Source organism: Diachasma alloeum, unplaced genomic scaffold (assembly GCF_001412515.2).
Source record: "Diachasma alloeum isolate Michigan unplaced genomic scaffold, Dall2.0 Dall_scaffold_00209, whole genome shotgun sequence".
NCBI classification, from domain to species: Eukaryota; Metazoa; Arthropoda; class Insecta; order Hymenoptera; family Braconidae; genus Diachasma; species Diachasma alloeum.
In genome coordinates, this window is record NW_021680374.1 from 2448267 (window position 1) to 2475968 (window position 27702).

At 38.3% G+C, this 27702-nt stretch overlaps 2 protein-coding genes across 6 annotated transcripts in view; both read right to left on the reverse strand.

Annotated features, from left to right (window-relative positions):
- The window catches only part of LOC107036473, a 57404-nt gene extending 35806 nt beyond the window's left edge, over positions 1-21598 (reverse strand). For 2 of the 5 annotated variants that reach the window (XM_015254453.1, XM_015254450.1), the window contains exon 1: positions 18373-19732. In XM_015254453.1, coding sequence (XP_015109939.1) covers positions 18373-18466 — 94 coding nt within the window. In that variant the 5' untranslated portion in view covers positions 18467-19732. Of the gene's footprint in view, positions 1-7320; positions 8495-18372; positions 19733-21381 lie in introns of those variants that run through there. The other 3 variants (XM_015254454.1, XM_015254452.1, XM_015254451.2) reach the window with 2 other exon arrangements.
- A 1691-nt stretch (positions 21599-23289) lies between these two features.
- On the reverse strand, positions 23290-27227 carry LOC107036471 (anoctamin-5). The gene is made up of 6 exons (XM_015254446.1): positions 26957-27227; positions 26270-26585; positions 25996-26207; positions 25783-25921; positions 24223-25692; positions 23290-23918 (listed from the first exon to the last, which is right to left on the reverse strand). Exons 2-6 carry the CDS (start codon positions 26573-26575, stop codon positions 23373-23375), a joined length of 2673 nt encoding a protein of 890 aa, XP_015109932.1. The 5' UTR covers positions 26576-26585; positions 26957-27227; the 3' UTR covers positions 23290-23372.
- Between the last annotated feature and the right edge of the window lie 475 nt (positions 27228-27702).

Here is a 27702-nt window from a genome sequence, read left to right on the forward strand (position 1 = left end):
TATGTGGAAAAAGTAAAGACTTTCGCCAAAATCGAATTTTTCCGCTGAGTGAACGTTGATTCTGTATTTTCTGGCCCGCCTAATGCCACTGCGCCCCTCATTTGCCCCAGAAATGCAGAAATAAAAGTCTAAGTCTAAGTCTAAAATGAGGTTATCATTTTGGGGCTGAAGGAGGGCTGATCCAAGGCTGAGCTCCAGCCCGGGTTGAGCATTTCCTAGCCTTGCTCCAGGACTTGATGAGTCCTATTTCTATCGTCAATTCCTACCTGGGGATATAAACTAATTATTAGAAGTTTCTTTTAGATACGAAAACAAATTAAGAAAGCTAATTCACTTCACGATCAATGAATGCCTTTATCGAAAATCGTTGAAAGAAAGACTCATTGGGAATGCTATCGCATTGCGGGGGGCAATAAGCGATCTGTATTGTGTTTGACTCTCCATGTTTTACTTCTGATATGTGAATAATATTCACAGATTTTTTTTTATCTCGAAGCGCAAAGGAGAATCAACGAGTAAGCAACACCCAATGTCTTCAATCATAATGGCACACCACGATGACGGAATTATTTGGAGCAATTAAGGAATGTTTACTTTATTAATTCCAGTGGGTAATTCTCGCATGAGTCTCATACATTTTTTTAACCATCAAACACAGCCATAACAATAAAAATTGATCTGACAATTTTGGAATGACGATTTGGACGTAGTTCCATTACTAATGAGAATAATACACACGGCTTCACCGAGTGATAACACACCCTGGTCTGGTTAAATATGATACGTTATCGCAAAATTGAAATAACAAGTGAGGTGAAGAAGAAAAAATTCTGGAGACTTGACACTTCTTTAATACCAAGACAAGCTCAGTGAAACTAGGAATCACAGTGACACAGAGGTGATGAGGTGTCAAACTGTCACCGCCAGTATGATGATACAGGAAAAACAACATATTTTACATGTCACATAATTCAGAAAACACATCACGGAATTATGAATATTTTTGAAATTGCAAAAAAAGAATTCAATACTGAGAAATAAAATCGATCGTGGCATATACATTAAAAATAGTATAGAAATATTTATAATTTTGTAGTGGATTTTCTGAATTATGTGACCTGAGTGACCTGAGTTTTTACTAATTACATTATTATAAACGAATAGCTTATAATTTAGAAAAAAGGTTATGATATTCGCAATCAGCGACCTGAAGAAGAAAGTACAATGAAGAAATCTTTTGAACACCTCAATGGACACAAAAATGCCCCTGGCATGGACCATTTCCTGAATTAATGAAGGAAAACGCGAAACAACAGGTGAACGAGAAAGTATGCCACATGATAAGAGAATAGGAAGCACTGATCACGCGCTGGCGATTGAACTCCCTCATGTTACATGGAATCACGTAACCCGCTTGTCTTAATTAATTATTTACGCGTAGCTATAATGTATCATACTCGTTGAGAATTCCCAACATTTTTACCTAATTGCGGAATAAAGTGACATGAAGAAATAGAGATTCCTTGACAAGTTTTTGCACTCAACTGATCTTTATTCTTCACTGGGAATATAAAATATTCTGCGTGTTTTTCTGTTATTTTTGTATTTATAATCTTCGCAACATCTTGAAAAAAAGGAAGAAATAAAATTATCATTTTCAGATGAAATGATTCATTAATGGCTGAAGTGTCGTGGTGCCTTTAATTCTGTATAAATCCTCGAGTTGAGAAAAAAAATGAGTCCACACGTGATCGTAATGGTTCGTCAGTGAAAGTGAGTCAGGCACGTGACTTGCGTTCGTGTATTTGCAAATAATTTTTGATGGGGACAACGTCATCCACCCTTTGTCGGTTAGATCTGACCACTTAGACACGAAATTTTTCATTGTCCAATTTGTTACGATTGTTGCATGCAATTGCAGGGATAATTAACCCAAACGTGTCATTTAGATAAGAAGTGAGATATTTACTTTCTCCGGATGGTGAACAAAGTGGGAGGGATGCAGAGAAAGGGATTGTGTGTTATTTGAAAATTGGGTTGTAGACCGAACAAGAATTTCTGGTGAGGAAACCTGTGCTGTCGATTTTATCAAATGAAGTTCATTACGCAAGTACATCTATTTTCAATTTGATGAGAACTGAAAATCATTTCTCATTAAAAAGAAGTTGAATAAAAAAATTTAATTTCTTCGGAATGAATTTTTAATGAAGGTCATTCGGATTTATCAATAATTCTAATGATTTTAAATGATTGACTCTGATGGAAAGTCATCTTCACAACAACATTTCTAGGGAATTTTACAGGATAAAACTACGTAAACTGTAGATGCACGTAAATAATGACGATCATTCTGAGAACTTTTGTCCTGTTTACAGCGGAGCACGAGAGTAGTTTGAAATTGAACTATTCAGAGACTATGAAATTGATTTTATCCTGATGTCTGGCAGGAGCATTGGGCATTCAGAGCACGGGTCATTGAAAGCTCATTCCAGTCATCCCATTCTGTTTGCCCTCATTATTCTTATTTTGATATTTGTGTTTGATGAAACATATTGGTTTTACGAGACACTTATCTTGTTGACAAGTCTGCGCATGAAAAACCAAATGATAAATCCTCAACTGATTTAAAATTAGTTAGAGGGATTAATGGAAGAGGGCGACTGATACAAATTTTGGAAATTGATTGGAACATTGAACTTTACCCAACATGAATGTCAACAAGATAACATTACCATGGAGATTAGCATTAATTGAGTAATTACTTCTGCAAATTAAAAACAGGATTCAATGCCAGTTGAATTAATCACTCGTGCTATTCAGAATGTTCAGAATGTTCCCTCTAATCATCTGACATCCACTTGAAAGGAACCATGAGAATCCAAACAATGCCGAAATTCTCATGCTTTATTCATAAAATCACGGCCACTGTTGCATTTCAATAAAAACAAAATCATTTCTTCGTTCCCTCCTTCGTCCAATCGTATCATCACTTGCCATTCATGTGAAACCTGTTCTGCGATCGTACGATGCCACCACTGCGCCATTAAAGGTCGAGGGAATGCGATCGGTTCGACACCCTTGGGGAATTATTGGAATCGATACTGCGAGAGAGATCCTCAAACGAAAACGGAAACACGGCCTCGATACCTCCTTCCCACTTCGCATGCCATTTGTTGCTGAACTCATTCTTCTTGGGATGAATTAGCCATGAACTTTTCAAGTGACATTGAAACTCTCGATACATATCTATAATCTCTAGGCGAGGTTGAAGGAACATTTTTTCTTCAGACAGAAAACACTGCGTCGACTTTCCCCAAGCACTAGCTGGCTATTACGCATAACTTCCGCGCACCTAACCCTTTTATGCGTATTTTATGCATCACTAATCGAACTTTACACATAGGCTTGGATTCACTGTGGTTTTCTGTGTATTTGACGTAATATTTGAGTGCCTACATAATATTTTGGTTATGTACATAATCTTTTTTGGAGTGTAGAAGAATAAATTTAGATGACAGCACCGGAAATTTTATTGCGCGATGAGGTATTCCAGAAAAATATATATTTATGCCAAACAAATATTCTCGAGACAAACAAACGCCAGAAAATTCTACACACGATCTCCATTCGAATTATTATCTCAAATGAATTTGACTGACATGATGAAATTTTTCTCCCCGTTATATAGTTTTTTACGTTGAATGTGAGAACAATTGCAATTTTTTAATAACTGCAATTATAATAAAAAGATTTGTACAATTCCAAAACTAGTTTTTCCTGCATTTTTTCGGTTTCTCAATTTGAATTTTAAAATCCGGAAACCTCCCACAATCTCCCCTGAAAATCTCAATTGTTCCGAGCATGACATGGCCTAGAGACTATGAAAAACGTCATCAAAGGATTTGCCGTTTCCGTAAGTTAGGGTTTCATGAAAATTACCCTGTTCCTGAAGCCATCACCACTACCACACAATTACGAGTATCGTGGTAAGCCAGATGAAATAAATTCTCGTGATAAACCATTTTATTACGCTCTACGTATCCACGAAAGAGTGGAGATACGTCACAGAAGCTCGACAAGTTAGGTAATGCCGCTGAGACAATCACGTGTATCAACGATTTATTTGAGATTCGTATCTACTTATCTTATTATCAAAAAACGGTATAAAATAGATTATAAATTAGTTCCGGGATTCAACTGAATGGCATTTTGACATTAACTACCTACATTGTCACCTCAGAGACTGATGGAAGAAGATTGAATCAATGAATTTGACGTCGGTTATTAAAAAAAAAACACTTCTTCTCTTCTTCCAGGAAAAGGTTAACTCTAATAATACCAGACATTCTGTGCAATCGTCTGTGCAATTATCGCCGGATTATGCGGTTCATAGATTATGGATCACCTAGCACGATGGGCAACAATTAATAGCAACAACCACATGAGGATTTCTGACATCTGATTATTTGATAATTGTAACCGTAGCAACAATCATGGCATGAGCAGACTGAGAAAAATTAATGTTTTCAAATGCAAATGGTCCATTCATATGCAAATTGGCCTGTGTTAGTGGGTTTTTAGAGACACACAAAACAAATTATCTCAATTGAATAATTTCATCTCCTTTGTTTAAAATTATGGCTGATTCTTTTTAATGAAGAAGACAAATTAGGAGTTTGCAAGATCACGTGCCAATACCTGATTTATGGAGGCACTTCTGAGACTCCATTGTCTCCTGATAGCTATCAGTATCGTTCTCCAGAACGATCAGATACACGTGAATTACTATTCTTATGTGCAAAAATCTTTATTTATTTTCAATCGACTCCACGAGACACATAAATCAGTTGAATTACTCAATAGTGAGTCGTAAATTTATCCTTTTGATGTTTCAACAATGTTTTTCCTCAATTCAGCGATAAAAAAAAATTCCTGAAACGATTGGAAGCACTGAAAGTACTTGGCTTTTTTACAGTTTTAAGAAAACTTCTATTGAAATTTACTGTTAGCTTCTAGTATTTTACATGATTATTTAATTTTACGACTAATTCTTGGGAGTTAATTCTTCAAAGAAGAATTTTTCAATTCTAAAAAATGTAATTAAGTCAGTGAAATAGTGTAGGTGAATAGACACTGGAAGCGGAAGTGGCCGTGAGAAAATTTACGGACGCACCATGGAGCGTAACGGCCTTGAACTTGCAGAGTTACGAATGGCAAGGAACATTGCGTTCCGGTATTTTGATTGCACTGGACGAAATCGAAAGTTGCTGAGTAGTTATCATTATCATAAATGTCTGAAAATTGAATTTGCTGAGTCATGACGTTAAAATTGACAGTGTGATTTCACCTAATCAAACTTAAGCACTTGTTACGATTCATTAAATTTTCGTTTCCCGGTTTAAAAAAATTCCACCAACGGTTTTTCTCATCCAATTAAAATCTCCATTTGTCATTGACTCTCGGTATCCGGCAGTGATCTAACAATCTGCAATAATTACTCTCTGTTCAATGCACCTGACAATAAAAACACTTCTATATCTGGTTCAAAGATTGATCATAATTTTCCGTTAAAATAACGTCACAACCGTTCGTTGGACGTCTATATGGAGTTTGTCCGTCATTTTCAGTGAAGGTGAGTGGTGAAACTGTTTTTGTTATTGTTACCATAACTCAAAAACACATCCTACGACATTGGTAATTCCTTTGCATCCTCTCAACGTTGTGAACAACTTGGGACTTGATGAATAGAATATGGAAGACAAACAGTCCGAAATAAAGCATGTAAAAACAGCTACGCAAACAATTCATCGTTTCGTAAGTTTTCGGGAGCCTCAGGTATTTCGAGGAGAATGGAATATTTTAGGTGGATAGAGATAGGTAATAAATGGAGTCTGTTCATCGATCCAATGACCTCTAAATCCCTTCTCCAGACATATATTGGCACCATCAATTTCGCGAGTTAGGTTTTTACGGGATGAAGAAAACATCGTAAATTAGTCGTCTCCTTTTGTCACTAAAAATTTTATCGCTGAAATGCTTAGATAATCCTTGATAAAAAAAATGGTTGAAAAAATTGTTCGTGCCTGATAACATAACTCTCGGCAATTTGTGAATTTACGGAGATTATGGGCTTTGGCTATTTTAGATTTACGTGTACATTTCAGTTGTAATTAATAAGTCGTGAAGATTGATAAAGTTTCTTGGTAATTTGGTACAAATGTTACATGAATAGTTGATAACATTTCCATCGGGATTTTCTTCAATTACATTTTAATGGAATGTATTCCAATGAATTTGACCTCTTTATTTTCCATGTGTTGTTTTTCACAACAGTAAGGAAAACCGACATTCACTCATTTAGCGTTTTTTCATCTGATTTCTGCTTCTCTAATGAATTGATCAACGTAATAATTATTTATTAACAATTAATTATTGCTTGAATGACTTTTCCTTGAATCATGGTCTTCATACAAGTATGCTAATGAGGTATTCTCATAGAGGGATTACTAATAATTCATCTCGGATTTTCATCTCAATAAAATCATCATGCGCAACAAATAATAAGATGAATAAAAACACAAAAGAGCGTGTATGGAAATATTCTGAGATGTATCGACGGTCAATCCGGGTGAATCACCGGAACAGTCACATAATGCTGTAACAACACACAACATGCATGTGATAGTACTCCATTATGCATTTGATATCGCCGGATAATCGGCTTAACTATTGGCGGGTTTTTCGTTTCACGAGGATGATTGAAATACGTGATTATTACCAAATTTTCCACAAATATTCCACCCAACTTCTTTTGTTATTTTTTACGTACGTGTGATAAGCGATTCAAGTCATTATAAGTCAAGGTAATGCGTCGTAAAATAGTGATTAGTTACAATGTAACTGGATGTTTTAAAATTTTCCGGTTTAGGATGAAAAAAAAGACGTTCAAATTGAAGAAAACATTACGACGGATTAGCATTCGAAAAAATATTCACAATTTCATTCATTCTCAAAATTGAAATTAAGGTTTTTGAACCTCATTGGCAAAAATTGGAAGAATCGTCTGCATTATATACATCCGATAATTCCCTAAAACGCAGTTCCCTGCGGTCGCCCGGATTGCAGGTTTAGGAACCATCGCTATTACCAGCCTGGAGAACCTTTTCTAACAACCCCATTTATGATCGTACGATTGAAGGGAGAAGAAGCCACAATGTATTCAGCCAACAACGGAGGTTTATGCCGCCAATTACCATTCCCCAAGAATCTCCATGGCAAAAAGTGCCTCTCATTCTCTAAAACTTGAGAAAAAAAACTCACCAGACCCTTCCACAATATAATGATCCTTGGGGTCCATCTCGGCGGCGTCCGTGACACTGCCAACAGCAACGCTCATCCTCAACGCACTCCTCAATCACAAAATCACCTAATGAACAATAATTATCCACCCGTCGTTCACTTCTGCCAGCAATTAAAAAAAAAATTGCTCAATCACCCGGCGCTTTCATCACTTCAATCAGCCGACTCCTTCGCTTCCTCTCCAATTTAAAAACAAAAAAATTCCACTTGGACGTCCCTGATGTCCTATCGCTCATCAATTCGAATTCTCCTCTTCTTGATGGACTTCTTCAATCGGCTATCACCAAGACAGTAAACAACAATGAAGAACGGTCGACAATCCACGTTGACCTGCACTGCAGTCCCTCTCCTCACGATCCTCATTAGAGTAATGAAATCACCGTATTGTCTTGTTCCGTTCTTACTCCCGATTTGTTTCTCCTCGCTTTTTTTTGCTGTTGTATCACGCTCATACGTCACGATCTACAACGATACAGTGTGACCTTGTAGGTAAAAAAGCGACTGAGAGGATCCGAGTAATAAGTACGATACACGCTGTTCTTTGTAGACCGAAACATTCCCGATATAGACTTGGGCAAACACAAATCAACTCATTGTTTGCACTATTTTTGGTAATACCCCTTCATCCACCTGATGATCACGCAGCCTTACTGTTGCCAATCGTCTGAATCCCTCTGTTCTTATGTACTCACGGATTTTGAGATGACTTGGCGAGGTGGGAGGCAAGTATGTTTGACGAGTATAATGAGGATTAACTACACTTGGCGACAGGTGATGGGTGTAATTGCCTCCAATGGAAGATTATCGTGATTCTCAGGTGCTCAAAGATCACTATTTGCTGGCAGATCTCCTGACAGCCGGCGGAAGAGCCAGTGGATGGGTTTCGTTGGCCTTTGAACGACTGCTAATGATTCTGTTCAGCATCCTCTTCACCGTAAATCCTCGGCAATCTTCTGCGTCAGAGCGTAGAAGATGGAGAATCGAACTCTGTACGTTAAGTTTGCTGGGCAAAGGCTGTACTACTCAGTCATTCCGACGCAATTACGGGATTAGACACTTGTTCGGCACTTTGATGTCTCCCGCGCGGGCTGAATTGAAGGTACGTTAGCCACGCGTGTGGAGTGCCGTGTGATACGTCAGGATGGAAGAGCAGGTATGGTAGGCGCACCGTGTCCGCACGCTCGGCCGACGACGACGACGACGGCAGGTGTCGTCGGATGAGTGGGGAGACTAAGGAGGCTTGCGAGTGGGAGGCACCGAAGTGGGGAAGGATAATGAATTTTTATTTTGTTTAGCTGTTAGCGAGTCAATTTTTCATTTGTCAACGACCTCTTATTTATAGGAAAGTTGAGAAAATATTGGGCCATTTGTCTTTGTAAAATATCTCTCTGGAGAGTTTTATGAAATGCCAGGCATGAGCGATCGAATTCTCGCAATTGTTCATTTGTCTTGAATCTGGAGAATCTCAGAATCCCCATAATTTTTTAGGGATTTTCAGGCGAATTCGGTGAGGTTTATGTCCATCATGTTTCTTCGATGTGAATTTCGTGATTGAAATTGGAGACACCATTCCAAATATCAGCAGGAATACATAGGCGTGGTGATATAAAAATAGACCGATGTTTAGGTGGGTCTTCTCGATTACTCTATCTATTTCTGGGAATCTTGAAGGATTCAATCTTCAGTCGGAATTGCCATTCTATTATAACAGCCCAAATACATGTAAATATGTTTGGTTTCCCTCCTACGTCAATATGCACCACCCAATCCCTGGTCAGGTTTAATATCCATTGTAACCTATGACCTTAGGGTGGCCTTTAACACATTCACAGTTGTGTGAAACATCCTCGAGTCGATAAATGGGCGCGCCAGTGTCCACAAAAAAGGAATACATACATGACAAAATACATTTTCACGGATACACTTTCACGAATTAAAATTCTTTGAATCATGAAAAAGAATAATGAGGAACGCGCAAAAATTTCCTCAATTATTCAGTCTCGAAAAATGGAGATATTGAATTTAACCGTCAAAATAATGGAATAAAGGCGACAGAAATAGTAGGTACCCCTTTGAAATGACAAACTCTTGACATTGTCACCTGTATTTTTGTGCACTCCCCTTAGCTGTGACGTTATCGATCTCGAGGACGAGGCATTGTACGCTTTATTGTCGACAATAAAAAACGTGTCACAAACCTCGAGAGGTTGCATGATTATTATGTGATGTGTATCAACCTTCAGAGAAAATTTTCGTCCCTCCCCAGACGTCAACGCACTCATTCCCTTCTCAAGTACCAATTCCACTGATAGAAAAGATTAGATATTTTTAAACAATTCATTTATTATTTTGTTAAGTATTACTTAATGCATATATGATGAGACCTACTAACTATCAATTAATGCACATTTCAAGAGCTTTGTTTGGCTGGCATTCATGTTTCAACTGAGTCATTTATTAACTATTAACAAATATTCATTTGGTTATATTCAAATTTCCCATTTGTTAGTAATTACTGAGCCTCGTTAGCAATAAATGAATCGTTCTATCAGTGTGCACATACTCCAAAATCATTCTAAAGGAAAAAAACTGTGAATATCACAATACCAAGATACGAGTTCATGGAATGCGGATAACGAAATGTTCAAACAGAATTAGAATCAACGACAAACGAAAAGATTTGCAGAGACAAGCAGACATTTATCATCGGTACGTTAAACAGTTGCTGAATTTATATTTTGAGATATAACGACGCACATCGTAATTTGCAGTTTGAATTTGAAGGGAGGTGAGAAATATATTTTATCAGACGAAGAATAAAGTTGTGTGGGTATCCGTGAGAATTCCAGTTTCAGCTTGAATAATCAATTGACTGTACTTTACGATAATTCAGGATACGACCTCGAGGATATATTTTACCGTTTAATTCATCCATAATCTGTTTATAAAATCCTCCCGTGTTTCATCACGCTATGATACGGATGTCTTCCCATTGTTGATTTTTGTCGGACATTTGTCAGGGTCAAGTATCTCAGAAATAACGGTAAAACTCTATTGATTAATGCATAAGTGTAACAGATTCTCATTAAATGTAGTGCGGAGATGTTGATGATTCACCTAAAAACATCCCGGTTCAGTAATGTATCAACCTTGGACGAAAAATATCGCTGAAGTCAACATTTATTCAATCATCTTGTATTTCTAGTTCAATTGTAGGGGTTAAAAAAATTATCCCGAATGATCGAATCAAATTTGTCCTTAAATTACATCTGTTCCGGATGATTTGCATGTTCCCTCAGATTTCAAGAGCATTTACAATTACAAATCGAAGCCACGAACTAACCAGTGTAACCGGGCATATCAAACCTCACAATCAAGGTCCTCCGATGTGCCTGATCTTTTATTTATAATAAAAATGCGCATAAGTCACAGCTGCTAATTAAATCACAATATGATTTCTGCATAAAGAAGAGTGGGGGACACACACCTTCAACATGTCGAGAGGTGTGTCCCTCGCGTCATGATACACTTCTCGAAGAAATCGCCTGAGCTTATTTGTCGCAATTGAAAAAAAAAATCTGGGTAAAAAACGTCCTTTATCGATTTATCAACTTTTTCTCTTCTTTTAGAGATACCAGATATCGCTCGGATAACATTCCACGATAATAAACATTACGCTGACCTTTACCTTCGCAAAGAGTTATCTGTATTTATTATTCAACCCACGAGTCTTGACCTCGAAAAGATGCCACTCATTTGTCATGATTTAACTACAAAATAATGGTAAAAACAATTAGAGATGCTACTTGATACTTTGCTTTAACTCTCTACTCGGAGAATGGAAAATGCGTACGGGTGAAGGCAGGAAACCCAGCAAGGACACAACCAGACTCATATACATCAGTTAGTCATGACACAGTGGCATATTGTAACTCATTCGTAACGAAAAATTGAAATGTAGGAGATTTAAATAGTTTTGAATATTCCAGGTAACGGAGTATTTGCGTTAAAAAATTCCTTCGTCATAAATTCTTCGAGTAATAAAGATTCTTCAAATGTGCAACAATTGTTGAGGAACACTCGACAATTGTAATCCATTATTGCTAATTAATTCACAGAAGACTCTAGAAAAACGCCAGCATTGCTATGCATTCATTACATTTTTTTGTTATCCATTGAGATTTAATCTCAAAATCCCTCCCATATTTTACGTAATTATCATCTGCACAGTCATTCCAGAACGGCAGATGAAGAACTCTCGTCTCTCGGTGCAGCAGACGTAATGTTAACAATTTAAAAACGCCTGAATGTTAAGTTGCAGTACGCGGAATGCTCCCCCATTCCCACACAGTGGCTAATAATTAATGAATTATCTCCTTCCTGCCTTCTACCTAGCTTCTATTTATTCTCCTGATTTTACGATTTTCGCTGTTTTGCCGGCGCTGCAGAAAAAAAATTATTGACGACTCAAAATTGTCATACTCCCAACTACTAATCCCAATTGGGTAATACACGTGATGGAATGACGAATGTTTGTGTGAGAACGCGTGACTCCCTATACACATTGTGTACACAAGTACTCGAGGCTACTGACAAACCATCCGTTTGTAATTTCGAACGCGCGCGCACCTGCATAGAGTGTAACTCATGACGCATCTGCACATGATCATGTCAAGGACGGTTGTTCACTTTTGCCCCGTTCAAGTTCTGATTACCTCTGGGTTACCTATCCATTATCGATTGCATCAGTTTCGTTTTTCTCAACTTTTGAATTGATTGACAGCGAGATGTAATGATCGACTCCTTCAGCATTTCAAAACTACTTATTTACATCAACAAGCAAAAATAAGAATAAAACACATTTATAAAATTGTTCATTTGAAGAAATGAAAGAGTGATCATTGAAGACTTTCGTTTTAAATCCATTGAGGCCGTTTGAAGGAAGAGAATTGCCAGGAGAATCATGAAAAGCAAAAGTCACATGATTTGGAATTGAAGTCACATGTTGAAATTTATATTAATGAAGATTCTGATGGGGTGTTACATTGGTATAATAAAATACGAATGTGACACGCGCTCCCACCCCTCTTTTTTCCTCTACACACGTGTTATATTGCCTCGATTGGTCTCAATGAGCAACGGTGTGCCTGTGGTTAACGAGGAGTCAAATTGCCAATCCAACGGGTGACGTATTCTACATCATTCATCTCTCCTACATCTCAAGTGTCAATCACAAGTCAAACCTTTACAGAATCAAAAAAGCCAGTGAATTTTATTGAAAAACTAATCTGAATCGTGTACTAATTTTTCGAATCTATCGTCGCTCAATGAAAGATTTAATTACGTCAATAAATTTCTTCGCTCAGTTCAATTAATTCACTTTAATTAACTGATATTGACAGCAGTATTAAATAAATTATTTGGGCCTCGAAAAATATCCTTTCGCTTTTGATTCATTCGGGTTCACCCGTTATAGTGGCATGTAATTTTCACATTTACAAAGTGAATTACATCTCGCAATTGCACAAGGAGGGGTGGGAAGTCACGTGAAGGTTATCAAACATGTGATTGTCCGATTGTCTCTCGGATATTTCCTACACCTAAAATAAATCTAACCGTAGGAGCTCTTCCCCTCAAAACAGGAAGGATGACAGCTCAAAAGCCCTCTTTACCACAACCGGAAGCCAATCAACGAGGAAAAAAATAATGCATGACAATAGAAATAATACGAATACGGTGAATGTACGCAACCAACTGCCAAGGTGACACCTCACATCGCTTATCAATGAAGCTGAAGCACTGGAATATTGGTCTCTTCCGAGTCAAGACGCGTACAAGGAGAAATGAATGGTTCAAGCAAATGAGCCGACGAGACACTGTGCGTCAATGCTGAGTGACAAATAATTGCTACTAACCGACAACGACCCTCGAATCGATGTGACGATGATGAGAGGGCCAAGGGGGAAGGGGAGGTCAGACGTGGCTTTCATACTTGATTTATCTTATTTTTTAACATTTTCATGATAATTAGGGATATTGATCATGACGTGCATACGTAAATGTCAGTCGTGAGTTTGTTTTTCGCGGAAAAATTCCAGTCAAAATTACTCAAATATGTTTTGACGATGGTATCTTCACATGTGAGAAATGGAATTGCTTATATTATGCGAATGAACGAGGTCTTCGGCCACTGACCGAGTGATCTCTCACCAAGAAACTCAAAAATGGGATAAAAACGCAAATGAGATTTTTGGGCATCAGGAGTTGATTTGGATGAACGTATCTCCTCAAGCCCCTCATGAAGTTATTCAATCTCCTGAACTTTCTCCACTCAAAACTCTGTGCGACATCTCGCGCGTGTCACTACACCATCAACGAGCCAACGCCCTTCAAGAATACCGCAAAAATAACCAAGACAAAGGGGTTCACGGAACAAATAAACCACTCAACCAGTTTTCTTTATTATCGAAATAGTGAGGCGAGTAATCCGGGAATTTCCGCGAAGCACGATAGCTCACACGGAAGCTAGTAAACAAATAGCACGGAGGACGAAGAGTCTGACATGACTCTCGGCTTCCTGTTCGCATTGGAATTACACCGGCGTTTAGCTAATTACGCCATCACTCCCTCTCTCCCATTTCAATTTCCTTTCTTCCAACTTGTTTCACGGAAATTTTTCCACTTTAAATTTAAGAGTATTTAATTTATGATTTCATAATGAGTAGATTACTTTTTTCAAACTACCACGCGTGACAAATCATCGCAGTGACGTAATTGCCCATACAAAATTCAGTCGCAAAAGCTCGAAAGTCAGATAAATTCGCAGTGGCATTAAATATTCAATTGTGCATTGTTCATCAATAACGAGAAACAATGGGCGAAGGCCTCGAGGTAAGTTGCCAACGAAAAATTTATATGTAGTGACACGAGGCCCACAGATTCCACTGATCCATTAGAGAGATGGCCAGGGTCACGCGACCCGTTTCACCAGGGTCAATCCAGTTGAAATTGTTTGACTTCCACATACGAATGACGAGACCACAGCCACCCAGCGCAAGCTGGATTACTTAATCAAATTTCAATTTGCTGGTTCAGACAACTGCAACTCAACCGAAATGCTATTCAACACCTCTATCTGTCATCTAAATTCAATGATTTTAGGCCGTGACTATTCGCACCATTGCGTGAATCACTCCCGTACACTCCATACACTCCACGCATGCGTGAAGTTTGTGTGTTTCACGCAGCCGAATTTTCATACTGCTGTGTATTTCACGAAACTTCACGCATGCGTGGAGTGTATGGAGTGTACGGGAGTGATTCACGCAATGGTGCGAATAGTCACGGCCATGATTTTAATGCGAATGAATATTCAATTGCGAGACCAATGCACAGGGAGATCGATGTGATTGTTTGGATGTAAATAAACAACAAGATGATAAATAATATGTGATGAATAATGAGAATGAGAAGAACAAGGATCAGGATTGAGTCGAGGAACGCATTAACCCAGATTGTCGATGGAGGCGAGGCACCAACTAGATTTTTTACATAGTTTTATTACTTATATGGATTTTATGGGCCCGTTTACCATGACACATGCAAAATGACGTTGAGCGGAAGTTCGTAAGTCCTTTAATTGTGGTTTATTGTCAAGGTAAATATAATACAACAAAAATCTGAATAACGAAAAAATATGTATATTCTGTCGTTTCCCGATTTTTTTTACATTGATTTCTGCATAAATATGCATTTTGAATTTTAATGCAACTAGCTGAATGAATTCTCACGTATTTGTTGACTATTGCTATGCAATTTGTTAATTATCACCTGTTTGTTTACTCGATTAGAAATCTAACATGTCAATAAAATCATTGAACTTTCAATTTTACTTGTAAATTAATATTTCCACTAGATGGAGTCAATCATAAAATAGAAAATGAAAAATCCTTACTTTCACTCGCAATCAAATACAAACTACTAAAAAATGATTAAACGGAGGAATTTGTAAATGAGGAATGTCAATTAAAGACAATGAAAAATATAATAACATAGGGGCGATAACGAAGAGAAAAAGTTGAGTCATGAATTTATAAACGAACCACTCAGGTTAATTAGTCTTTATTCCCAGCTCTGCGTTAACTCCAACAAAAATGAATTGAAATTGAATAGCAGAGCAAAGCACAAGAGGATCAAGGTCTCCGCGAAATAAAAAATGGACTCGTGAATTGAGCATAAGAAAGGAACAAAAATCCTGCAATGCTCGGTTTATTTCGAGAGTTTCGCCCCGGGGTGTCGATTACCGAGGAGCAGCCGATTGAATAATCCACCCAGACTTAACCTGTCACTGGGGACCCACTTGGTGTATGCATATGGGACGTTTATTGCTAAATAAAAGTGCCTGAAACGTTTCAAAATTACGGAAAATTGCATTACAACATGCGCACACAAATTCGCATTATTCAATTAAAACTCACGTGAATACTACCTGATTGCAATACTCAATAAGGCAAAAAAAACCATAATTTTTTGACCTAATAAATTGATAAAATTGAAAAAATTCTGTCCATTCATTGAATTTTGGATTATTCGAAAACAAATAATTCATAATTCTCCAAACAAACTCATCATTCAAATTTTTTATTTAAAAATAATAATTTAGACACCGATAATCCCGATAATTGACGTTTGACTCAAGATATTCGTCAACAAATCATCTGTTCCGAATGTAAATCGCCTCATTTTCTGTAATTAATCACGTCACAACTGTAATTAGTCAACAAATCTTCTCAAATAACAGAACGAGGAAATTAAAGCCCGAGATAACATATCGAATGCCCGAATCGTCACGACAGAAAACCCATAACGTTAAATCTCCCATGGTATTAGGAAGAAATCCAAGAGTTGTAAACGAACGGTATCCAAATTACGATGCAGAGCAGCCCGGATACTTAGTATGCAATAGACGAAAACCGGATTGAGAGTCACATCAGGTCGCGCGTGTCAGTTTATGCTTACATCAAATATCCAGGTAAACAGGGATTTTCAAAAAGTCACAAAAATGTGAGAGAGAAATAAACAAATAATGTATCAAATTGCTGCAATATCAACTTCCAGTTTTCACGGTGGCCTTGTGGATAATAAGCCCGCGGCCTCGGGACGGGTTTCGACGAGGGACATGTAAAAATTCAATAAATGGATAGAATTTTTTTATCCATTTGTTGATCGTCCCGACTGAACATAAACTCATTGAAATTATATATAAAAATAATTTTCCTGATTCAAGGGACAGATTAATTGGGGCTAGTGATTGGCATGCTGCACATTTTCGCTTCTAACAGGGGAGAATGGGATTATCCGTATGATTTCGGTGAATCCATTCCTATGTAAAACCCAATTACCCTCTACCATTTTACCCCCCTCTCTCCTGTAAATCCGAGTTCATTGCTTTAATTCAGACCCGCAACTTATCCTTCTGTCAATTCCGGTATAAAAATATCCCCTGAAACACGGATTATTCACGCTCCATCGAGTACTCGCGCCTCTACTGTCACATTCACTCTCTCGATATCCTGATTTTCATTGCTCACCGCAAAGATCGCACACAGCCGATTAATTCAGACACATGATTAATAGCCATGTGGTATTATTCAAATAGCATTTAATAAGAGAAGAATTTTCTTTTTAAAAAATGGCACGTGGAATAAATCACCCCAAAATGTTTATCAGGCTTCCCATCGCGCTGAGAATAATTATCGTTTTTTTTCTGTTGAGGAAGTCAATGACAGGTTAATTACCCTCTACTCTTGAGCAAGAGGAATTGGTGAAATATGATTTGAGCTTGAAGAATGCGATTTGACTGTAAATCAAAAGCAGAAGCTGCAATATTGAATATTTAAAAAATTAGATTGTAAAAAAATAGATTTTTTTTTATTCCATTACTTCTTAATAACTCTGGAGGAAAATTTTCGACAAGTTGGAAGCGACATTGGAATTCTGAAAGTCATCTCTAGATTTTTACTCAATGTCGAAAATTAATGCCCAAGAATATTCCAATCGTTAATCAATCCTTCATTATAGACTCACTATTGAATCAATGGAGACTGGTTAATAAACCTAGAAAATCCACTGATACGTGAACTGGAACGCAACGGGTTCACCTGCTCGTTGAGGAATGGTGTATTACCAACGTGACGCAATGCCCGCGATACCGAGGGTAAGCCAATCAACATTACTGGGGTTGTTATGGTTAAATGCTTTAGGTTCAAGGCACTCATTGCATCAGGTACCGTCGACTAATGAAATATGCAGTACCGCGAGGAGAATCAAGAGCACAAGATTAACACAAACTACGGCAGATCATCACCATCAATTCTCAAATGAATATTAGACTACAGATTTAAAAAAAATTACCTTCTGCGGAAGCAGAAAATGGTGTTCTCGGAATTCAGGTCATTCCAGCCACCGAAGTGGAGGATAAAAACGGCCGGGAGGAGCGTGAATGGAATACACAATCGACCCGAGCAGATTGCGAAAATGTTTTTTCACATGTATCATGAAAGTTGAGAGAAGTCCTGCCAGTAATTATTATGAAAGGATTTGTCTCGACTCTGAGTTGGCAAGTACTAATCCGATGTTATTTCATACCCACCAGACAAACAACTTGAATGTTTTTTCTTCGTTGAAAAAGTGAATTATTGTCACAACCCTAATAAAACAATCTCTAGAATTCTCCGTGTCTCAATTACATTCTCATTACATAATTATCTCCGAAACGAGTCAATTGAGAAAATTGTCAAGAAATATTTCCCATAGCCAACGCGATTTCGAAGGATTTCATTTGTATTTACATAGAGCCATGAGATGAAATTTAATGTCTCTGTCGGTGGAATAAATGTGGAAATGAAGGATGAAGACTAATGAAAATTCATGAGCTCTCGTAAATACCATCAAAATGTCTGAAATCATTAGACCCTGAGAAAAAAAAAAGGAATGAATGTTTCAAAAACTCACCGTGGTCCACCGGCTGATGTGACTGTCCCTGGTGCAGATGAGCGTAATAGTGATGATTGTGCAGGATGCACTCAAGATCAGTGCAGTTGAGCATCTTCCGTTGTCGATGTCTCTCAAATTCACTCTAAAGAATCCCCAACTCTCACAAACTCAACTGTGTCCAATAATTAATATCACAGAGTGCACAAACAACTGTAATGACTCAGTGAAGTCCTCGATAAAGTCCCTTCCACATCAACCCATGTTAATCCCGCGTATTCTAATCAGTAAATCACTTGTCTCGGTAAAAATGATGGAGTATCTCCGTGAAGCCGCACGAAGTCCAAATATTTTTTTTCTCTTCGACATTCAACTCGCGTTACCGAACCTCTTCCGGTTGTTACTCTGTTACTGTACCCCCACCATAACCCCACACACTTTTATTATTATTAAAATGTCAGCAAGGACACACGTGACTATTCTTACCCCCAATCACAACGGAATACTGTGCATTAATTGGACTTGGCGAAGGGTTGCAGGCACGTGGAGAGGAGAAATCTCAGTGAAAAGCGTACGATCTTGGCACCTCTCTGTAGATCCTCGTTTGGACCATGAGTGCGCGCTAATCAGGCATCCAACTCGCTTTCTAAAGTGTACAACAAAGTTCAATAATCCCGAATGAAACAATTCACTGAATGAATAAGTGATATAAGCCGGGGGAGTTGTCCCACGTGAATGAATGCAGTTGATTATCTCTTCTGTTCCGACAAATTTGTCAGGAAACTGTTCCGTCGTCTCGAGGACCCACTCAAGGTCGTGGCCCAACGGTTTGTCATGGACCAGAGAGGTTCACCGACTCGTCGAGGACGTACGAGTACTAACTGCAAGGTCACTATATTCCCTTCATCGATTAAGGGCTTATAAACACGAGTTATTGGTGTTTTTACAAGTTCATTTCACTCCAATTTTTCCCTCAATTTCCGATCGTCGAAGGACACACGAGACTCTCGCACTTTAACCACCGCTCAAGGCTCCCCAGTACGACCTTATGGAAAATTTCCGTGTAAACACATGAGATGTTTCAGAAATATTCACGTGTGTTTTGATTGCTCTGCGTTTCAATCACTGAGATCTGCGTTTCCTCAAAAATCCATTAACCCACGTCCATATTGACTGAGAAATTATTCCAAAAGCCACTGAATCCAAACACTCGCGACAAGTGATGGACGAACGATTGTGGCTTCAGTCGTTGGAATTTGTTCACTCAAAGTCCTATGATTGTTGATTATTGTTCCCCCGGTTGGAGGTGCACGGTGGGTAGAGACACTTAGGACACATTTAAGAGAACGTTGGCTGGTCCTTTATCGATCTGAGCTGAACGATCGTCGTGAACGGTATGTGACGGTGGCCGGGCGTGTTGAGCGAGTGTACTTGGGCCCCCCTTGGGATTTAATGCGAGTGTGTGGGTCACTCAGTCACCAGCCGACACTTACTTTCCAGTCGCCATGTTTCTCCCTCCCCCTTCTTTGGGTTCAACGGAATCCTTTTGGATTTTTCAATTTTGGAATGTCTAATGAGGCGGATTATCTGTCTCGAGATACTAAATGCATGGAATTTTAGAAATTGAAGATTTCCATTCTCATTATTATTTTTTGTTTTACTCCAAGATGTTTTTAATTCTTGTGTTTACGTTGGTTTGTTACGATGCAAACAGAATTGAATTATTGCGAGGGAGTTATCATTGGAATTCCGATGTGATTTCAAGTAATAAAAATGTCACGAAATATTTATTAAAAAAGTTTTCTGTAATTTTCCTCTGAAATCACACATTATCGCGTTATTACTCATTACATTCGCCAGTTTTCACATGCACTCGCGGCTTCGGAAAGTCTGAGAATGATCTAGTTACTCTCCTGTGGATTTATTTCCATGTTCAGTCACTCGACTGAGCACGGTTCACGAATTGATTACGAAATTAAAAAATAGTTTACTTCAAATTGTTATTCCTGATTTTACTGGCTATCTCTCCTGCCCTGTGAAAAGGGAAAATCGAGTAACTGCGGTGAGTTAAATTTTCCCATTGAAATTCTTATCGATAATTCTCCATTGTATACACTCGCGACGATCGGAGATTTGAGAATGATCGAATAGGCTCTCTCGTTTTGCCGATAAAATCGGCATGCGTACCGCTACCGTGCGCCTAGACGACGTCCATAAGCTTTCGCCTTTCGAATGCTACTTCCCCAACAATTCAATGGATATAGAGACCAGCAGTGACATTTTGGTAATCGAATTAATCGTAGATAAATAAAAATTTTCAACCAATCAATCAATTTGGAGGAAAAAAGTTGATGAATAATGTTGAGGAGAAACTTTAATAGATAAATTATTGAAAAGGGGACTTATCGAGACACGACGAAAGAAACACACAAGACTTGATCAATGCTCTAGATCTGGTTTTGTATAGTAGGTGTGCGAAGCTTCTGTGTCACTGGACCGACACTTGGCGCCTACTTTTTGTATTAAACTGTTTTGTTTTAAACGCGTTTTGTTTCAATCCCGCCTGATACAATTGACTTATTACCACTATTTTTTTCCCACCCATTAATTAGCGATAATAAATTACAATGGATTCTCTGATCACCTCACGACGATGGTATCTACGTAACCTTTGGTATGCTACCTAAGGACGCAAATTAATTTTTCTTGAGGTGAAAAAAATTCAAATGATATATGTGGAAAAACGAGGGGAAATCATTCGCAAACTTCCGCATTTGTGGGGCTGGTGGTAATTGCCCTCCAGGGTCGCCTTGAATTCGACAATGACCGAGATTTAATATTTTTTTTGTGCCCCAGGCAGAGTGACTGAGGAAATGATGTTTTTCGAAATATTCCTCTGAAAAATTTTCTTTTTTGAAAAATTGAATTCAACTTTTCCTCAGGGAATTCAAAATTTCGAAATTCCGAAAGAATGTTCATTTCATTGATAACCCCCCAATGCTTGAAATGACAATAAATTGAAGGGTTTACCTCTATAATTTATCACGTAAAGACGAGAGGTATGGGAGTGCGTGTAACTCCAACGTGATAGGCAGTTTTTCATCAGGTCCCACGGGTTTCACGAAGCTCCACGACAACTCTCGTGCTTTCTCGCATGTTCGTCTCACTCTCGCGGCTCGATCAGACATTGTGACGCCGGTTTTCCTGTACACTGTACGGCTCTCGATTGCCCTACATTCCCATTAGTCAATCACTTTTTCATCTTCAATCGCCACTTTCGTTTGAGAAAATTATTTCACGTAATTGAGAAAAATTTTGCAAACTGGAATCAGTAAATCAACATCATTGATATAAATACTAGAAAATCATGACAAATTCAATCCAATTTTTTTGAATGAAAAGTATAGAATTGAATTTCATTACCGAATTGATAAAAATGGATGGATATTCCTCACTTGAAAATGACTCATTTATCGAGACGTGAAAAATCATTCGTGAATTAGTCATTCTTCAAATGTCTTATCATTTAACTGAATTTTCAGAATGGATATTAGAGTCAACCTGGCCCATAAAAGATATCTCCATAATCTCTCGCTTGTGGCACCGTGAATTACATTCCGGAAACGTTGCGCTTGTCCTCGAGGACGTACTCTCTGAGATAAAACTGGACAAGTCAATAAAGTGTACATTTTGCTACCAAGATGGTGGGGGGCACGCTATCAAGAGGCCTCAATTGATCATGACTTACCAGATTGGACCGCCTTTGATGTGTACATACGTCCAATTTATCTAGCAGATCTGAAATTCAATGCAGATTCTAGTAAAACGTAGCAACCCGAGCGAAACAATCTCGTTAATTATGTAAATATCACTGAAACTAGTGATTTATTGGAAAATGCCGAGAGGCCTTTGACATTTCCCTCCAGAATTCCTCGTTATTGAGATCATTCTATAATTAACAGATCCTGATATTTTACCTCAAATATTTCACAATTTCTCACACAATTAAAAATATTCATTATATTGAAGTTGAACTGAAATTTCAAGCAATTTCGTCATTGAAAATTCAAAATTAATGGAAAAATTAATGGAAGCTGTAAATTAATTGAAAATTCATTTTTTTTTTCAAACAGTGTATCCCCACAATGTTTCTATCTGCGATTCTGGTATTTAGGTCTCAAGAACTCTCGTCCTATCGCCAACAGTGTCACTCCAATGTCCCCTGAATTTCCCCCGGAGCCATAGAGAAATTATGGTGAATTGTAAATCACGTTTCTCTGTAACTATAGGATCGAGGATAAATGACAACTGCCATTTGAGATCAAGTTTCCACCGATGAATAATGATCCGCTGATAAACCCACGGGGGCATAATTGCTCCGCAAACTTGTCCCGCAATTTGTTCAGTCTATCAAAATTTCCGGAGCTCATTGAAATTATCACTGACTCGATGTCATCGATAAACAAATTTCTACCGACTTACTAGAGTCGCATGTTTCACAAGGGAGGCTAATAATACATTACGCAATGGACACGCGATTACCTATTAACATCATAACGATGCACACATGACTGATAATTGAAAGCTTACTGATGAATGTGACTAATAAATGATTTACCTTTTTATTTATACCTCGACGACTGGAAATTATGAAGTTGTTTTTCGTATTTGTGGGCTTTTAATCTGACCTGTAACCCTTTATTTGTTAATGAATGAGTGGCGATCGATTTTTATAATCATTCTCAACATGTATTGCACTGTCGTAGACATTTCCAATCCGCTACATCAATCGAGCCAATAAGGAAAACGTTAAAAATAATTGCCACTGAAAAAAAAGACTGACAGTTATTTTCTCCACTCATTAACAACTCAATTCTAATAAATCTCGGGTAACAATCAATGTAAAAGCATAAAAAATGTTACAAAAAGTCTCAACACTTCCGTAAAAAATTCGATTCTTCATTGTTCCGTAGAATATTCTCATTATGTAACGTTTGTAACGGATTGAAAGAAAAAAGTAATCAGGCACAATTTTTTTCGTCAGAGATTGTCGTTGATTCAGGGCCATTAGCTGTTCGTCTGCGCAAATGATCCCCAACAGTATTGGCGAAATAACTTGCATTGGCAAACAGACGTGCCCTCTCCCTTGCTCTCTCAGCTTCACGCTTTATTATTATTTCTTCAGTGAGATAAGCCTCGCATTTAATGCGATCTCTCAACTTTCTGGGAACACCGGATAAACACCACTGCACTGACATTGTAAATAATCCAACGACACTCTGAAAAACTACGACGAAAATAAATCTCGCTGCTAGGATGCGCCAGTACAAACTTGGCCTTTTGTACGGTTGTTCCGGATGATCAGGGGGATTTCTGTATTCCGAGTATCTGCATTCTGATATGTTGGCAAAGGTACTGTGGATGGGTGCAGTATTCTCTTGAAAATCTACGGTATTGAAATATGCCAGACTGTGATTTAGAAAACCCACGTCTGAGTGATCTGGACTCACTGTCCTCATGTAGACGAAACGAGGGATCAGGTTCGAGGAAAATGCAATGATGAATGCCTAAAATAATAGATGAGAGTCATAGTTGATGAAAGTTCAACTGCTGTTCATGAAGAAATTCAGTATTAAGGCCCGGGGGCATTATCATCTTTAGAATCTAAAATGTTTCCCAATTTCCGCTTGATTTCACGTCGCGCAAGAGTCTTTGGAAATTATACTTATACAATAGAAAACGGGAAGAGAAAAAAACTAAAGATTCTCAAAGTGTTATTCTAATAAAGATTAAGAAATAAGTTCAATAGGGAGGAAATGGAGAATGAATTATTCTGCAAATATCACATATTGAATCATTAGAAACACTTACATTAGTCGTAACAGAAATTCGTGCTAAAGCATCGAGAATCTGTTTCCAAATGCCAATATCCCTCGCCCGCCTGGGTACAGGTCTCCTATAGTGCCTCAAAAACTTGGTGGCATCGAATCTCATCTCCAGAACATTATTGGCCAGTGCAAAGAGTGGAGCAAGTGGAAAAGCCACGACGAAAATGGTAATGAACCCGAACTGAATGACCATCTCCAGATACTCATCGTAGAGTCCTCTAGGACTCCAGTCCAACAATTTAAAGTCCCTGATCCATTGACTCCTCGATGGAATCGGATCTTTCTGTTTCAAGCCTGTGTGGATTCTGAATAATGCCCACCACTTCAATAAAATAGGCAAAACCATCTCCAAAGCAGTGGCAATAGCTTGTTTCCCAACCATGATAATTGCCAATTGAATACTCAGCTCCATCAGGCACCCTCCAGGAGAGCATTCCTCCTGTCTGAATCCAAGAATTCTGTTGTATTTCTTTGGATACCCTGGGAATTTTCCCTTTAAAAATGCCACGTAGAATATTGAAGCGTAATAATTGACGAATTGAAAGACGTAGACTTTCAGAGTTAAACTGTCATCGAACTCCTGCTGGGTCCTCAGCATCTCCATCTCCGTGAGGTAGACAGCAAGCCAGTCGTAAAAATAATTCAAAACTAGAATGCAAACTAGATTTATCGCTGCAGCAACACTGGGAAGAGCAAATGTCTTGTACTGATTGCTGTCTAATTCCCTTCCAAACAAGGAATTCGATGTTATCATGGACATCCTGTAGAGGACAACAGCGAAGACAGCAGCCACGGCTACAAGCACCAGTAGAATGACAACAGAGAAACTTAACATTGTAGCAGGGACTCGAACTTTCCAGAAGCTGACGTGAGGTTCTGTCTCCCGAGTCACTGGATTCAGTTTATTTTTCACTTTGAAATTCAAGTTTTCTGCTTTCTGAATCATGGAGAGATACTGGGGCCGAGGGTGCTCTGCCCCCTGGTCCCAGCCTACGAGCCCCCAGCGATAGTTCAATTCCTCTGACTTACGACGCCAGAGCTCCAGGTAGAGGACTGCCCAGAAGGACATGAATACTGCGAAAATTACTGTTGCTGGGGTGTCAAAAAGGAGAGTCATTTTTGTGAGGATACAGGTGGTGTTCAGACGCCAGTAGTCGCAATTTCTATCGCACTGGGGACACATTATGATCGTGTCTGCCCAGGGGGAGCAGGCGTCTTTGCCTATTTCATTGGAATTTAGAGTTATTAGGCCATAGAAAAAGCACAATAGCCCTGCAATACTCGCTGGTATCAGCATATAAGTGTAGAATCCCAGCCAAGCAAAGTAGAGCGCAACATTGACTCCAAAATACTCTTGAATTTTGTCCAGTGGTTGCAGCTTCACCCACTTCTTCGTGCTAGCCCATTCATTGTATAGCAATGCTCGAGTGGTTCCTGCTTGTTGAAACATACCCTGGAACACAAATAATCCCTCAATTACTGACTTTTCCCGTCACTGACTTGAGCGGTCAGTTGAATGAAAAGAGAGGACCACTCTACTGACATCATGCAGAGGATATGCTGCGGAATAAACACCATTGGCAACTAGACGCTGAATTCCCTCAGACTGTCTCTCCAAAATAAAATCCACAATCATTGCACGAACGTTCGTAGGAAAAAAATTGTCATCCTCTAGGTCAAACCTTTCAGGGGGGAAAATCGAAATTACCAGGGAGTTCTACAGGTTGGAACTTAATTTTTCAGACTTTTTACTCACAAATAATCCTTGTCCCTCGAAAATTCAGCTAAAAGTCTCGTCTCACGTTTGGGGAATTTCGAGGGATCCAATTGTGCGCATTTGAATAAATTTATGAACCACGATTTGGCATCTTCGAAGATATCCTTGTCGGAGACCTCTAGTTCCTCACTGGACAGAGGTTTTATTGGCATTTTTAGTTTCATTATTTCGCAGAATCTACACAAGACTTCCTAAAATAAAATTAGAATTATTTATGGATTTTTTCTCCCGCGTTTTTCCATGAAAATTATACCTTTGGCGCATGAATCTTGATGAAGACCAGTTGGCGATTTTGTTCGTATTCTAATTGGAGTCCTTGATCTCTGAGTTCGTTCTCAAACTCCTCTCTCCTCAGTCCATGTGTTAAATTACCATTGTCCATGTAAGCGAGAACGAAATCAATTTGTTGGGGGTGGCTGTCACTCCCTGAATCCTTCACTGAGTCCATGGGAATGGGTAGATCCTGTTGTTCGGAGGAAATCATGTGTTCCGTTGCGTCCCAACGACCATTGTAAATACCTCTGACCCTCTCGATATCAGTATTCAGGGTCAGATTCATCCTTGCAAAGCTGAATAAATTAAAAGACTTTGTTGATTGATCAATTGAGTTCTTTTTTCAATTGAACACTCATTACAATAAAAATTTCGTTAATTATTTGAATCTATCTATTCATTAAAGAGAAGCATCATTGATTATCTCCAATCGCAATACTCCCCCTCTCAAAAGAATGATCCTTGAATTGACGAGAAGAGTCCCAAGGTTGCGTTAATTCTACTGATTTTTCAAATCTTGGAATACTACTGAGATGATTCACCAGTTAAAAATGAAAATGTGTCATAAAAATTCTTTAAGAGTCGAGTCAATCACGAATAATTAAAATGACATTACAAAAAAATTAATTAAATTCTCATTTCACCGTGAAAAAATGAATTCACTTACCTGCTCCAATATCAAAGTTTGAAATAATAAAGATGATTGTTATGACTAGATAAAAATAAGCAACAGGTATCACAGCTGATGCACCGAACACATCCAGAAGGCAATAATCGTACGAGAATGTGTTCCGAAACAATTTACATGTCGTTGACAGCTTATGCACGATTAATTAACTCAAACTGACCCACTTCGGGACACCGTCAACCTGTCGAAATGTTTCAAACCAATTAAACTAATGGGGAGCGCATTTTCACAAACTCCAGCCATAGTTGACATCGCGACTACTTAGTGGCGCCATCTGAATCACCAAATCAACGTTTCAATGAGGGAGATCCGATCAATTAGCCCCTCATGTATAGATATTCCAAATTTTTATTTTTTTCCTCGTTGAAGTAGTTTTTAAAAAAATTGCGAGCTAATAAAAAACATTTGCTAGTCAGTACTTTTTTTTTAATAAATTTTTGAAAAATCACCTCTGAAAAAAAACGCGTTATCCCCGCTATTTCATTATTTCCAAAAATTTTTATCACCAACCGATAGCAAATTGTTTGAAGATTTTTGCGAGTTAAGAAAAAATCGTCAATGCATTTCTATTATTGTGTAAATTAACAATTCCAATTTCAACTGAAAACCAGAGTTGATGACCAGAGTTTGTAACAGAGATGTCAGACAAGATATGAATGTTTTTTTGGCTCAAATGAAAGACCGGCTCGAAAAATGGCGTGCAGAAGTCTTTAAAGATGACAAAT

Excerpts from the sequence above, each read along its gene's own strand:
- LOC107036471 (XM_015254446.1), bottom strand. The coding sequence starts at position 26,575 with ATGAATCTGACCCTGAATACTGATATCGAGAGGGTCAGAGGTATTTAC. Across the intron at positions 26,208-26,269 it reads TCAAGATTCATGCGCCAAAG|GAAGTCTTGTGTAGATTCTG; the intron begins GTATAATTTTCA and ends ATTTTATTTTAG. Across the intron at positions 23,919-24,222 it reads GAATTTCTGTTACGACTAAT|GCATTCATCATTGCATTTTC; the intron begins GTAAGTGTTTCT and ends CTATTATTTTAG.